Genomic DNA, 13,853 nt, shown 5'->3' on the forward strand with positions numbered 1-13,853 from the left:
ACCATATCTATTACAAGTTATTCACTTTAGTGAGGGAATCTTGCAAATTTGTGGTGGATTTATTCAGAAGTATAACATCGTCCGCATAAAGTAAAGAGCTGACATTAACATCTCCAATTCTGATAAAATGTATAATACCATTTTCCTTCATAATGTGATCCATATAGATAATGAATAACAGAGGGGATAATGTACATCCTTGTCTCACACCAGATTTAACATTAAACCATCTTCCTGTCCATCCTTCAATTCTAACTGCCAACTTACAACTCAAATACAGACTAAGTATTGCTTGATATAATGCCCCATTGACACCATATAACTGTAGCGTATTGAATAGCTTCTCTCTTGGCACCTTGTCATATGCCTTTTCCAGATCTACAAAACTTAAATACAGATCATTGTTATATTACCATGATTTCTCAACTATCTGTCGTAAAGTGAAAATCTGATCCTGACAGCCTCTATTTGGCCTGAATCCAGCTTGTTCTTCATCAAGTTTCTCTTCCATAATCCTCCTCAACCGTTTTTCAAGTATACTTGCATATATCTTACCAGGAACGCTCAGTAATGAAATGCCTCTATAATTCTCACATTCAGTTTTATTTCCCTTTTTATATATGGGTACTATGAGAGCTTTACTCCAATCATCTAGAATTCGTCCTTCTGTCTAGGTATTCTGAACTATATAGTGCAGCCTCTGTATGACTTTTATACCTCCATACTTGAGCATTTCTGGTTGAATATCATCTACTCCTGCTGTTTTTCCATATTTCAGGCTTTTGATGGCTTTTTCTACTTAAAGTATGGATATGTATTCCTGACTGCATGCCTGTTGTGTGTTTTTTACCACTGTGCTGTCTTCACTGCTTGTTTCATTTAGCAGTTTTTCAAAGTAATTACTCCATACTTCAAGGATATCTTTTTCCCCTGTTTTCATGTCACCTTTATCATCTCTAATTCCTTTTACAGCACTCTTTCCTCCATTTCTGAGCATCCTCAACAACCTTTCTATTTTCTTGCGAAAGTCCTCCTATGACTTTTGTTTAGCCAGTTTTATGCAGTGTTTAGCTTTCTTACATTTGTCTCTGTATTCTCTAAGAGCACAAGCTGAATTATTTGCCTGGAAGAACTTTTAATATGCTTTCTTCTTTTCCTTCACTGCCTCTTTAACTTCCTGTATCCACCATGGAATTCTGATTTGTCAATTCTTGCACACAACCTCACCACATGCCTCTCTGGCTGAAATCAGTGTTTTCTTCAGTGCTTAACACTGAATCTCCAAGGTTTGGTTCCTGCTCTCAAACTCTTTCATTTTTTCTTGAATAATATTTGTGTATTTTAGTCTATAGTTCACATCTGAGAGCTGCTCAACTTTTATTCTCTTTAAATCTTTCTTATATGTTCTTCTTTTCTATATGAAATTCAATTTTATCCGCTCAAGACTAAACAGTGATCGCTTCCAATTTCAAATCCTCTGTACACTCTGGTCTCCTGCACTAGTGGGAAAACATCACTATCAACAATAACATGGTCAATGAGACTTTTCTTATTCCTTGCCTCTTCTCTTCATTTGAATTTGTGTACATTTTTATGCTGGAACATTGTGTTAGTAATAACCAGTCCATGTCCTGAGCAAATATCCAACAGGCATTTGCCATTATTATTGGCTTTGCTCTTTTCTCCAAATTTTGCCAATATATTTTTGTATGTCTGATAATCATTTTCTACTCTGCTATTTAGATCCCCAACAAGGATCAACTTTTCCTTTTTCATTGTGTCAGTTGATTTCTCTAAATCCTCAAAAAAATTCCTCCACTTCTACCTTAGTAGAACCTTTTTTGGGACCATAGGTACAAATAAGTCTCATTGTCCAGTTCCCCATTCTCATATTTGCCCATATTACTGTACTTGAGACTGCCTGCCATTCAAGAAGATTAGCCTCGTATTTAGTGTGTTGAATACTGTGGCTACTTTTCTTCTTTTCCTTGATTGTCATTGCCTGAATATAACATTTTGTATTTATTGCTCAGAAAGATTTCACCAGTTTTTGTCTTTTTTGTTTCAGTCACCCCTATTATGTCCATCTGGTACTTATCCAATTCCTCCGCTAGCTCCACTCTTTGCCATTCAGGCTTCTTATGTTAATAGTACCGATTTGGACTCTGGTAATGTTGAGTTGGGGTAAGTTTTAGGATTTGTTCCAGTAGCTGACTTTTTCGCTGTTTGCCCTGGTTCTCTGGTGAAAACAATGGGGGCCTTGTTTAACCAGGCGATACGCCAGCTGACATGAAATTCTGTCATGTTGTACCATCATTTGAAATTTTGGTTTAAGCCAATAAGAATACAATTTGGTCGGCTAAATCCCAAATTGCCAGCCCATCCTCATCTGTTCAATATCTAGGTAGATACCTAACAGGGTGCACCACGAGAAGGTGAGGATTGGACATTAGGTCAGAAGCCTTGGTTGGTTCTCTGCATTTTTTTGAAGCACCCTGCCACCTTAGACTACAGGATCAAATTCAAATATGAAAGCCTTCTCTCTATTCAGAGATATATCTGGGGCACCTTATTCACTGGACTAACCTAACTGTAGACTTTTTTTTACCTTGAGGACATTTAAATAACAATGTATGTAAAGACAAAAGGGAAAAAACATCTTACTTCACAAAAGTAGATATAAATATTAAAAATGATTTCTTAAATCTGACTCTACTTTGAAAAACTATCCCAACTTCAATAAACTGTCACACATCTGGGAAACTTTCATCTCGGAAATTAGCCAATTAGCCAAGACCACCTAATCATATCCAGTAGATTTATATTCCCCACCCACCCTTTGCTTCAGTCTCATTTCCTGTGTGTATATATATCTATACTCTACTGTTTTGATTCTAGAAAACATAAGATGTAATAATTAAGTTATTTTAGTTATTATCTTATCTGGCTTATAATACCAATCAAAAATAAAAGTACCACATACTAATGAAAGGAAAGAAGATATCCCAAGAAATTAAAAATGTTTCAGACAAAATGAGTAATCAGCAGAAAACTCTACATCCATCAACAAGCATGCATTATTTTTGGAAAAGGAGATCACCTCAATTACACAGTTTTGAATTTATGTACCATCTAAAGTAGTCAGGTCTTTCTGGTATCGAATGTTTTAGAAATTCGGGTACAGCAAGAATTCCTAAAATTAACATGCTCTCCACAAGAATGAAGAAGTTAAACAGATATTTATATTATCAAATTATTTGAAAAACAAAACAGACATATTACTAATATTACACTCAATGTGCATTTTTTAAATAAACAGAATAACACATACCAAAGTCTGCTAATTTTAATTCTCCCTTATCATTTATTAAGAGATTCTGAGGCTTAAGATCTCTGTGTAGAATTCTTCTTTTATGGCAATAAGCTAATCCTCGTAAAAGTTGGAAGAGAAAAATCTATAAAAAAAAATGAGCAAAGCAAAAATAAGTCTTATTTTTAAAAAAAATGTTTTTTTTTTTCTAAACATACAGATAACAACATATCAATATAAAGCTTCATAAAGAATATTTTTGGTGAACAAACTTACAAAGAAATATATATATATTTAACATAACATGCTTTGTTTTAGTATATATGAACTTCACTGGGAGAAAAATGATACATCGGATACCTTAGCATGCTCTTCAAAGTCAATTACTGCAATATTCTTTAGGATAGTGATATCCAACATGTGGCTTCATGCAGATCACTGCTAATGTTGAAGAATTTTTAAAACAGTAGAAATCATCCAGATGTAGGGAAAATTTCCTGAGTTATGTTTGAATATAAGAGGTCTATAGCCTCCACAACATTATTGGAAGAACAGCAGAATATTATGTCCTTTGACTGGAAAAGATCTGGGTTCAATTCTTGTCATGATGAAGGGAATAATTATATGGGCTTTTCAATTGAGTTAGCCAATCTCATACAGACGTAGCAGGGTTTTTTTCCTCCTGAAAACTCAGTACAAACAAATCGGCCTTCAGAACATACAGAATTTATAGACAGAAAATACTGTTGTTGCTGATAATGGGCAGTAGATGCCTTTGATGGTAGTAGTGTCATAGCAGGAGAATTAAGTAGTAGTGGAGAGGGTGAGATGTATTAAGTGAAGTAGAGTAGAGTAGAGTGTCCTCCCACGATGAGCTCTTGGACTCCCTGAGATGTCATGTAATAACAGTAATAATAATAATAATAATAATAATATAGTAATTTTCATAAACTAGAAGACGAAATGCAGGTCTCAGAATCCAATTACCATGAGAATGGAAAAATCACCCTGCTATGCATCTACTTGAGGATGTATTCTGCTATCTAATTCCATGAGCATTAGATAGTGGCATGCATCTTCAATCTTCAAGTATTTTATAAATATGATGATACACCATTTTGCTACTCATATATGGAAAATATATGACTCTTGCATTGATTTAACCATAATATCTTCTATTACAATAATGGAGTGCTTCTTGCAACCTAGATTGGCAACCGTCAAACTACAAAATGCAGTCTCAGTACTAGAACAATGGTTCAAAAAATGGCAAATCGATGTTAATGCAGAAAAGGGCACTGCAGTGGTATTCACAAGAAGACAAGTGTTCCCAGAGGGACAAGTTGTCATGTTTGTTACCCCCATTTAATGGCAACCAGTAGCAAATACAACTAGCTAAAGGCTTGCTTTGTTTTACAACTCATATCTTTCATGTCTGGATGTCTGGTCAAAAGCAAATAAGGCAGCCAAAGCCATTACTGAATCATCAAAGCTGGCTAAGCACAGAACTCAACCTTCTGCTATACAAGATGCTGATCAGGTCAGTCCTGCAATCACACAGCAGATTCAAATGTTAGCAAACTACAGACAATCCAAAACAAATGTTTACGAATAGCATTTAATGTGCCATGGTTCATAAGCAATATATAGCTTCATCCACCCTAACCTATTAATCTGCCAAGCAATAGATTACACTGAGCATGATTCTGTTAAACAAACGTCCCAAAACTATAACTGAACAGGTAAGTTTTTACCTGTTCATAACTGAACAGGTAAAGCGATGAATGTGCGAGCCAAAGGTTCAATAATATTCCTAGCCCATTACAGTCTACCACTTAGCAGTAGACTAAAACAAATATCTCAGTACAAACATTCCAAAAACCATACTGAACATTTGGGGAGAGTGGGGGGGGGAGGATAATTGCCATAATGGGTGAGCCAAGTTAACTGAAAACCTCATATTTAGTGTATAAGCAATTAATCTTGACTTTCACTGAAACTGATAACCATATGGTCTGTATTGACATGTGTCTAACTGCATGGACTTTCACTGAAACTGATAACCATATGGTCTGTATTGACATGTGTCTAACTGCATGGACAATGTTGCTATGCAGATGTCCTGATGGCATTTATCATCAAAAGAAGACAGAGTATATTTTTTGTGATGTTCATCTCCACAAGCACAGCTAAGAGTTAGCTTAAATAGTTACCAAACATTGAAGTTTCTCATGCATGATTTCAATGCTGATGAAAGCTTTATTGGCATTAAGCTTTCTGCTGCTATTGCTCTCTCTCTCTCTCTGTGTGTTAAAGTATACTAGGAATGCTGATATCTTGGGGGGGGGGAGAAACTAATACTTTAATATTGTAAGCTTGCATTTTTCTGAAGACTACAGATGATGTGCCACAAACAGCCTATGGATGACATCTTTTATTATTATTATTATTATACAGGTATCTCCATGGAATCAGAAGACTCATTATGGGAGATCCATTATTCATTGCTCTTCCCAGTTAGCATCTTCAGCAAAAAACAGAATATTTCCTTGTCAAATCACCTTAAAGTATACTAGGAATGCTGATATCTTGGGGGGGGAGGAGAAACTAATACTTTAATATTGTAAGCTTGCATTTTTCTGAAGACTACAGATGATGTGCTACAAACAGCCTATGGATGACATCTTTTATTATTATTATTATTATTATACAGGTATCTCCATGGAATCAGAAGACTCATTATGGGAGATCTATTATTCATTGCTCTTCTCAGTTAGCATCTTCAGCAAAAAACAGAATATTTCCTTGTCAAATCACCTCCTATTTCACTAATATACAAATTAAATCCAAATCACCAGATTCATATCCATCCCCATTTACTTCAATTTATGCAACAGAGTACTATGTGGAATCATGTCAAATCTTTTGCAAGGTCCAGCAATTACACTGAGTAGCCATTTCCCCTCATCTGACCCCATTGCCACTCAATCACAAAAAGAAAGCAAATCACCAAGGCAGGATCCACCCCTTAAAAAAAAAAAGCCATGTTGTCTCTCATAGAGTTTAGAATTCAGGACAACTCTGTCCTTCACCAACTTCTTCAACACACCAATCACCACTCCTGAGATGCTGATTGGCCCAATTTGCTACTTTTGTTTTGAAGCTTCCTTTATGCAATGGGACTATTCTGTCCTCTTTCCACTCTATTGGCTCTCTTGATCACACTTGGACTATTGTGCTCAAATTTAGTCACCTGGTTTTCAGTGTGATGTGTTAACATTGGAGAAGGGTCCAGAGACGAGTGACTCAGACAATATCAGGACTTCGGAATGCTGGCTATGGAGAGAGAGAGAGAGAGAGGTTGAAGAAATGTGGTTTGCAGAATTTGATGGATAGAAGGGGGAAAGAGATCATATGATAGAGACAATTAAGTTAGTGAGAAGATTTTATGAGGTTAATCCAGATGGGATTACCAAAAGAGTAGAATACAAGAGGCCATTTCCTTGGAAGTTGTGCAAGAATGTGGCGCGAAGAGGGGGAGGGGTGAGAAGTTTATATTTTACATGGAGAATTGTCAGTGAATGGAATTCATTACCAGAATCTGTTGTTACTGCAAGGAGCATTAAGGATTTTAGGATGCAGTATGATAAATAAGTAAATATGTTGTCAACTGAATGAACCTCCCACAATGAGTCTGCCTACTCCATGAAGAGTACAATAAAAATAATGATAATTTTTCCTTAGCCACTTTTTAAGTATGCTCACACAAATATTACCAGAAACCAAATCTCACAGAAATTCCTCTCTAATACTCATTTTCAGTTTTATTTCCCTTTTATACATGGAAACTCCAAAAGCTCTATTCCAATAATTTGGAATTCATTTCCTATGAAGCTTACTGAATTATGCAGAATAGCTACTGGAAAACATTACCTCATATTTGAGTATTTCTGGTTTGAATATCATCTATGCAAGCTGCATTTCAAGCTTTTCATAGCTTTTTCTACTGAAAAGTATCGATATATTCTCCGGATTACACTCCACTTGAATACTTTCTACACTGTTCTGTCACCACTTTTGTATCTAACAGCATTTCCAAGTAATTACTTCAAATATTAATAGAGTAATCATAATGGGAGACTAATTATCCAAATATTGATTGGGTAGCAGTAGAATCTCATGAGAAGAATGAAAATGCATTTATTGAGCTGTTGCAGAACAACTTCCTCAAGCAGCATGTGATAAAAGGAACTCAAGGTCAAAGAGGGTTAGATTTGATTATAGTGTCAGAAAGAGTTTCAGTTAAAGACGTAACTATTCTGCCTCCGGTTGGTGACAGTGCTCATGCAGTACTCATTTGGGAAGTGACTAAGTTTATGAATGCTCCATTCAGAAAAGGTTACATGCTAAACTACAAAGCAGAAAATTATGACCAACTGAGGAGTGTACTGACTTCAGTGGAATGAGATCGGTTGCTGGATGGAAAGAATATCGACAGTGCATGGGAAGCATTTAAACAATACTTAAATGATGCAATATCAGAATGTGTCCCGAGAGTTCGAAGAATAAATAGAGTAGGAGTCAAATCGATGTGTAATCTTATTAAGCAAGAGATTCGTAAGAAAAGGACAACATGGAAGGAATACTGTTTGCATAAGGATGACATCCATTATAAGCAGCAAGCTAGAATAGTCACAACTGTTGTACAGAAAGCAAAGTCTGAGTATGAAAAGAAACTGGCTCTGCGTGCTAAAGACAACCCACAAGAATTCTATCGATATGCTGCAAGTAAAAGAAAGAATAACTCTTCTAAATCCAGATGGTGTGAGGATTACAAATGCAGAAAAGGTTGTTCAGTTAATGAGTGCCCATTTTGTTAAAAGCTATCAACTTGGAGAACGCAACAATGAGCTCACGCTTACCTCTTCACTAGATGAAGAAACACAGTTGTGTGAGGCCAAGGTATTAGAGCTGTTGCACAAATTGAATAAGAATCAGCAATAGGGACTGATGGAATATCAGAGTGTTCAGCAACTGGCCTTTGACCAGGATGTTTAATATGAGTCTCAGAACAGGGAAGATTCCGCAGGAATGGAAGGAATATATTCTAATTCCATTGCACAAGGGTGGAAAGACCGATGTATCCAACTATCGACCAATTAGTATTTCAGGAGTGGTGGTGAAGATTTTGGAAAAATTGGTTAGGGCTCGCATTCAGAAATGGGTTGACAGTGAATCTCTACTTTGCAATGAACAACATGGGTTTACTAAGGGAAGGTCATGTTTTAGCAACTTGCTGACATTCTATAACAATGTTACCATTGAACTAGACAAGGAGAATGGATACACCATGATACTTTTAGATTTTGCTAAGGCTTTTGACAGAATACAGCATGGTAGACTGATGCATAAATTGGAGAAAATGGGTTTGGGTTATACAATATTAGCATAGATAAGAGGATGAAGGATGGTGGGCTCTGGGTTCCATCACTTAGATGGCTGATCCCACACCTGTGGCTGTCAAGAATCACGCAGTTAGAACTATCTTCTTCTCCTATCTGCAGAGAGGCTTTCTATAGCCCATTAATACAAGAAGACTTTAGGCAAGCTAAAGGCTGGTCCCATTATCAAGGTACTTTAATCAAGTCAGCACCTGCAGAACACAAGAGGTGGGCATCTCTGTTGCATTGTTCTGCAGATGGTGCTCCTTTAAAAGAGTCATATCTGATGCCTCCCCAGCATGATTGGGTAAGGGATGGCACCAGACTCCTCCCTGGGTTCGAGTATATTGACCTTATCAGGATGAGGATCAATGATCTGCCTACTCAAGCCAGTACAGCTCGATGGGGTAGTGACGACTTAAACTGTAGGGCTGCTGCCACTACAGTGAGACATTGTCTCATATAGCCCAGCGTTGCTTCCGCACCCATGGGGTCCGCATGCGGAGGCATGATGCTGTGATCTCCATTCTGAATAACCACTTTAAGAACAAAGGTTGGGAGACTGCAATGGAACCACATTATAGGACCTCCGCGGGTTTGCATGTCAGATTTAGTGATTAAAAGAGATGGTGACGTTTGGGTAGTTGATGCCCAGGTGGTGGGAACAGGGTGCCCACTAGCCTATAGCCATAATAATAAAGTAAACTATTATAAAAATAACCAAGATCTAGTTAGCAAAATAAGGGAGGAGCATGGGGCAACCCCGAGGTTTACCAGTGCCACCATCTCTTTACATGGCATATGAAGTGCAGATAGTTACAAGGACTTAAAACAGCTTGGACTTACACAGAAGGATATAAAAGTTCTTTCCTTGAGGGCCCTACAGGGCACATTGGTGGCATGGCATTGCCATCAGAGAATGACTACAATGATAACTAGAACAGGCACAGGGTAAAACACTTGTAAAGGCCTACATCAAGTCTGGATGAGATGTCTAGACGTAATGTAAGGGTAGTACTGCCCATAACCAGTACAAAGATTAATAAAATAAAATAAAATAAAATAAAAATAAATAAAATAAAATAACAAGTGGTATACCACAAGGATCAGTGCTTGGTCCACTGTTATTCAATCTGTACATTAATGATACTGGGAAGGATTTCACAAGTGACATACAGCTATTTGCTGATGATGCAAAGATAGGTAGGTTAATCAGGAATGCTGCTGATAATGTAGTACTTGCAGAATGATTTGAATAGGTGGGATTGTGAGTAAATGTAAAGTCATTCACTTCAGCATGATTAGATATCCAATGTTATATTATACTGATGGGATGAGGCTATGGATCTTGGAGTGTTAATAGATAGGAAGTTGAAGTTCAGGGGCCATGTGGCAAAGATTGCAAATACAACTCAAAAGATAACTGCAATGCTGAAGATGTTATTTTGCTCTTTACAAGGCCTTGATGAGACCTCACTTGGACTATTGTGCACAGGTCTGGTCTCCCGGTTTCCATTGTGATTCTGATACAGTGAAGAGAGTGCAAAGGAGAGTTCTAAAAATGATATCAGAATTGTGGAATACTGATTATGAAAACAGATTGAGAAGTTGTAGATGCAGACACTAGCAAAAACAGGAAAAAGAGGGATGATATCATTGAGACTTACAAACTTCTGAAAGGGGTCATAGAGAATTTCAATTGATGGAATTTTTCAATTTATGGAGAGTGGGAAAGGCTAGGGATCTGGGCAATCCTTGGAAGATGAGAATGAAGGCCACCAAGAAGGGTGTGAGGGCTAGATTTTTCTCTCAGAGGGTGGTGCATGATTGGAATGGATTGCCTTTGGATGTTGTGAGTGCAAGCAGTGTGAACGAATTCAAGAATAAGAATGATAGCTGGTGTGTGGTCTCCCTCGATGAGTCTCTGACTCCCCGAAGTATGTCTCTCTTGATGATAATAATAATAAATATCCAGAATATTTTTAGCTTGTATTCTAAGCTAACATGAAGATATCACTATCAATAATAGCACAATCAATGAAGCATTTCCAAAAGGAGAGTTCTTTTCTAAAAGAAAAAAAGGAGAGTTTTCAAAAATTCCAGGTGTGGATTACTGTGTCAATCCACACCTGGAAAGATACAGTAATCTAGGTGTGGATTACTGTGTCTTTTCTCTCTCTCTCTCTCTCTCTCTCTCTATGTGAGATAGGCAGGGCAATCAGGGATGCTACTGATATTCAGCAATTACAAAATGATTTGAATAGACTGGAAATATGGGCAAACGAAAATGGCTATCAGTTTAATGTTAGTAAGTGTAAAGTTATGCACTTTGGCTTGATTAGAGTTCCAGCGGCATATTATATTAGCGGGGTTATGCTACAAGAAACTGAAGAGGCAAGAGATCTTGGTGTATTGGTGGATAAGGATTTAAAGTTCAAAGGTCACATAGCAAAAGTTGCAAATACAACTCAGAGGATAATTGCTATGTTGAAGCGAACCTTGACATGTAATGATAAGGAAGTAATTTTGTCTCTTTATAAGGCTTTGATAAGACACAGTAATCCACACCTGGATTACTGTGCGCCGATTTGGTCTCCCGGGTTCCATGGGGATAAAGAAGCTATGGAAAGGGTGCAAAGAAGAGTTACAAAGATTATATCCGGATTATGGGATTTAGATTATGAGGACAAATTGTGAGTATGTGGATTGCAGACTCTGGTTAACAGGAGAAAGAGGGAGGATATGATAGAGGTCTATAAACTTTTGAATGGGTGTTATAGCATTTCAACTGATGAAATTTTTTGTTATATGGAAGGTGGGGAGAGAACATGGGGGCATCTATGGAAGTTAAATTTATTTGCAGTCAAGAAAGGGATAAGAGCTAGGTTTTTCTCCCAGAGAGCAATGAGTGAGTGGAATAATTTGCCCTTACGGGTAGTGAGTGCATCTAGTGTGCATGAATTCAAGGGTAGGTATGATAGCTGGGTTGGGTAATTTACAGCCTCCCTCGATGAGTCCTTGACTCCCTGGAGGGCTCAGATAATAATAATAATAATTTATGCACATCTTTATGCTGGAATATAGTGTTAGTAATAACTAGCTGTGTCCAGAACAGAAATCCAGCAGACACTTATTATTAGCTTTGCCTCTTTCTTCAAATTTTCCCAAGGCATTTCTACATGCCTGGAATTCATCTCCTATCATGCTATTTAGACCTTCGATGAGGACCAATTTTTTCTTTGCGTGCAATGCCTTCTCTAATAGTTTAAAAAATTGCTCCGTTTCTTCCCTAAGAGAACTTTCTATGGGACCATAGGCACAGAAGGTTCATTGTCTAATTCCCCATTTTGAAGTTTGCTCACATAACTTGACTTGAAATTGCCTTCCAATCAAGAAGTTTTTATGTTTGACATTGAATGCTATTATTACTCATACCTTTCCTTGATCATTATTTCCTGAGAATTGCATCCTTCATTTAATCACTGTTTTAATCTTCTTTGTCTCAGTAATGCCAACATCCACCTGGTACTTTTTCACTTCATTTCTATAATTCAATGGTATTGGTAATTCACAAAAGCTTATCATGTAAAGTTGGGAACAAAAGCACATAAAATATGCTTTTGTTCCCAACTTTACATGATGAGCTTTTCAACTTGTAGTACCCATATACTACAGGTTGACCAACCAACCTCCTGTATATGGGTCCAACATAAAAAATATAAAAAAAAATAAAAAAAAGGAAATCTGTAAATAATGAGATTTGTTTTAACATTACTAATTATGGTAGTAAAGTTAGGGATGTGTCATTTATTAGTCTAATTGCTCTCCTCTGTATCGAGTCGAGCATTTTGAGGGAGCTTTTTGGAGCTCCACTCCAGGAAATCTGTAAATAATGAGATTTGTTTTAACATTACTAATTATGGTAGTAAAGTTAAAACAAATCTCATTATTTACAGATTTTTTTTTAATTTCCTTTTTTTTATTTTTTTATTTTATTTTATTTTATGTTGGACCCATATACAGGAGGTTGGCTGGTCAACCTGTAGTGCGTTAGTACAGTATATGGGTGGTGGGTTGAGAAAGGAGAAACTTGTTTACATCAGATTTGAATGCCTGTATGTTGTATTTCTTGGGAAATACATCTGGGCGAAGACTGTTCCACAATACTGCCATAGCAGGGATGAATGAGAAGGAAAAGAAATTTGTTCTGTGAGTTTCAAAGTGTACTGTGAAAGGATGTTGGGCAGCAGCTGTACATGTTCCAATGGGCTTAGTACAGGGTAAGGAAATTATTGATGCTGTTTCAGATGAACATTTCCCATGAAAATATTTATAGAATATACAGATTGCGGAGACCAGGCATCTATGTGAAAGTGGGGGAAGTGAGTTGGTGAGGGATGGGTCATTTATTAGTCTAATTGCTCTCCTCTGTATCGAGTTGAGCATTTTGAAGGAGCTTTTTGGAGCCCCACTCCAGATGTGAGAGCAGTATTCGAGAGCTGGGCGGATTTGTGACTTGTATAGTGTTAACAGCTGTTTAGAGGTGAAGTAGCTTCTTGAGCGAAAGAGGAAGCCTAGTTTTTTGGAAGCTGAAGATGCAATGGTTGTGATGTGTTTATGCCAGGAGAGGCTTGATGTCAAGGTAATTCCGAGAAGAGAAATTTCATCTTGTCTGAGAATTTGAGTGTTATCGAAAACAATGCTGGGGGAAAATGGTTCTTTTTTGTGAGAAATAAGACAGAACTGGGTTTTACTAGCATTGAAGTTGACGAGGTTATCTGAGCCCCATTGGTGGATGGCTTGGAGGTCAGAATTAAGAGCAGTGGTGGTTGATGTTCTGTGGGTTGAGGTGAATTGTGTAGAGTAGAGTTTGTCAAATGAAAGGGAGGAATGTAATGTGCTGTCATCTGCAAAACTGTGTATTGGGTTTGAGGTCAACTGAAGTAGGTCATTGATATATATAGAAGGAAGGGTCGGTGAGAGAACTGAGCCTTCTGGGACCCCAGCATTTGTTGGATGGTGAGAGGATAGGGAGCCGTCTACCATCACACATAGTGTGCATCCAGACAGGAAGCTGGCAATCCATGTGCAGACATCCTGAA

At 37.3% G+C, this 13,853-nt stretch overlaps 1 protein-coding gene across 3 annotated transcripts in view; it reads right to left on the bottom strand.

Annotated features, from left to right (window-relative positions):
• LOC150108373 (cyclin-dependent kinase 17-like) overlaps window positions 1–13,853 on the bottom strand; it is a 248,506-nt gene that overhangs the window by 72,218 nt on the left and 162,435 nt on the right. For all 3 annotated transcript variants that reach the window (XM_090390722.1, XM_090390723.1, XM_090390721.1), the window contains exon 8: window positions 3,332–3,455. In XM_090390722.1, coding sequence (XP_090246848.1) covers window positions 3,332–3,455 — 124 coding nt within the window. The remainder of the gene's footprint in view (window positions 1–3,331; window positions 3,456–13,853) is intronic.

The sequence above is a fragment of the Typopeltis vanoorti genome, chromosome 3 (assembly GCF_054136105.1).
Source record: "Typopeltis vanoorti isolate ZY-2024b chromosome 3, IOZ_Tvanoo_1.0, whole genome shotgun sequence".
In the NCBI taxonomy this organism is placed as follows: Eukaryota; Metazoa; Arthropoda; class Arachnida; order Uropygi; family Thelyphonidae; genus Typopeltis; species Typopeltis vanoorti.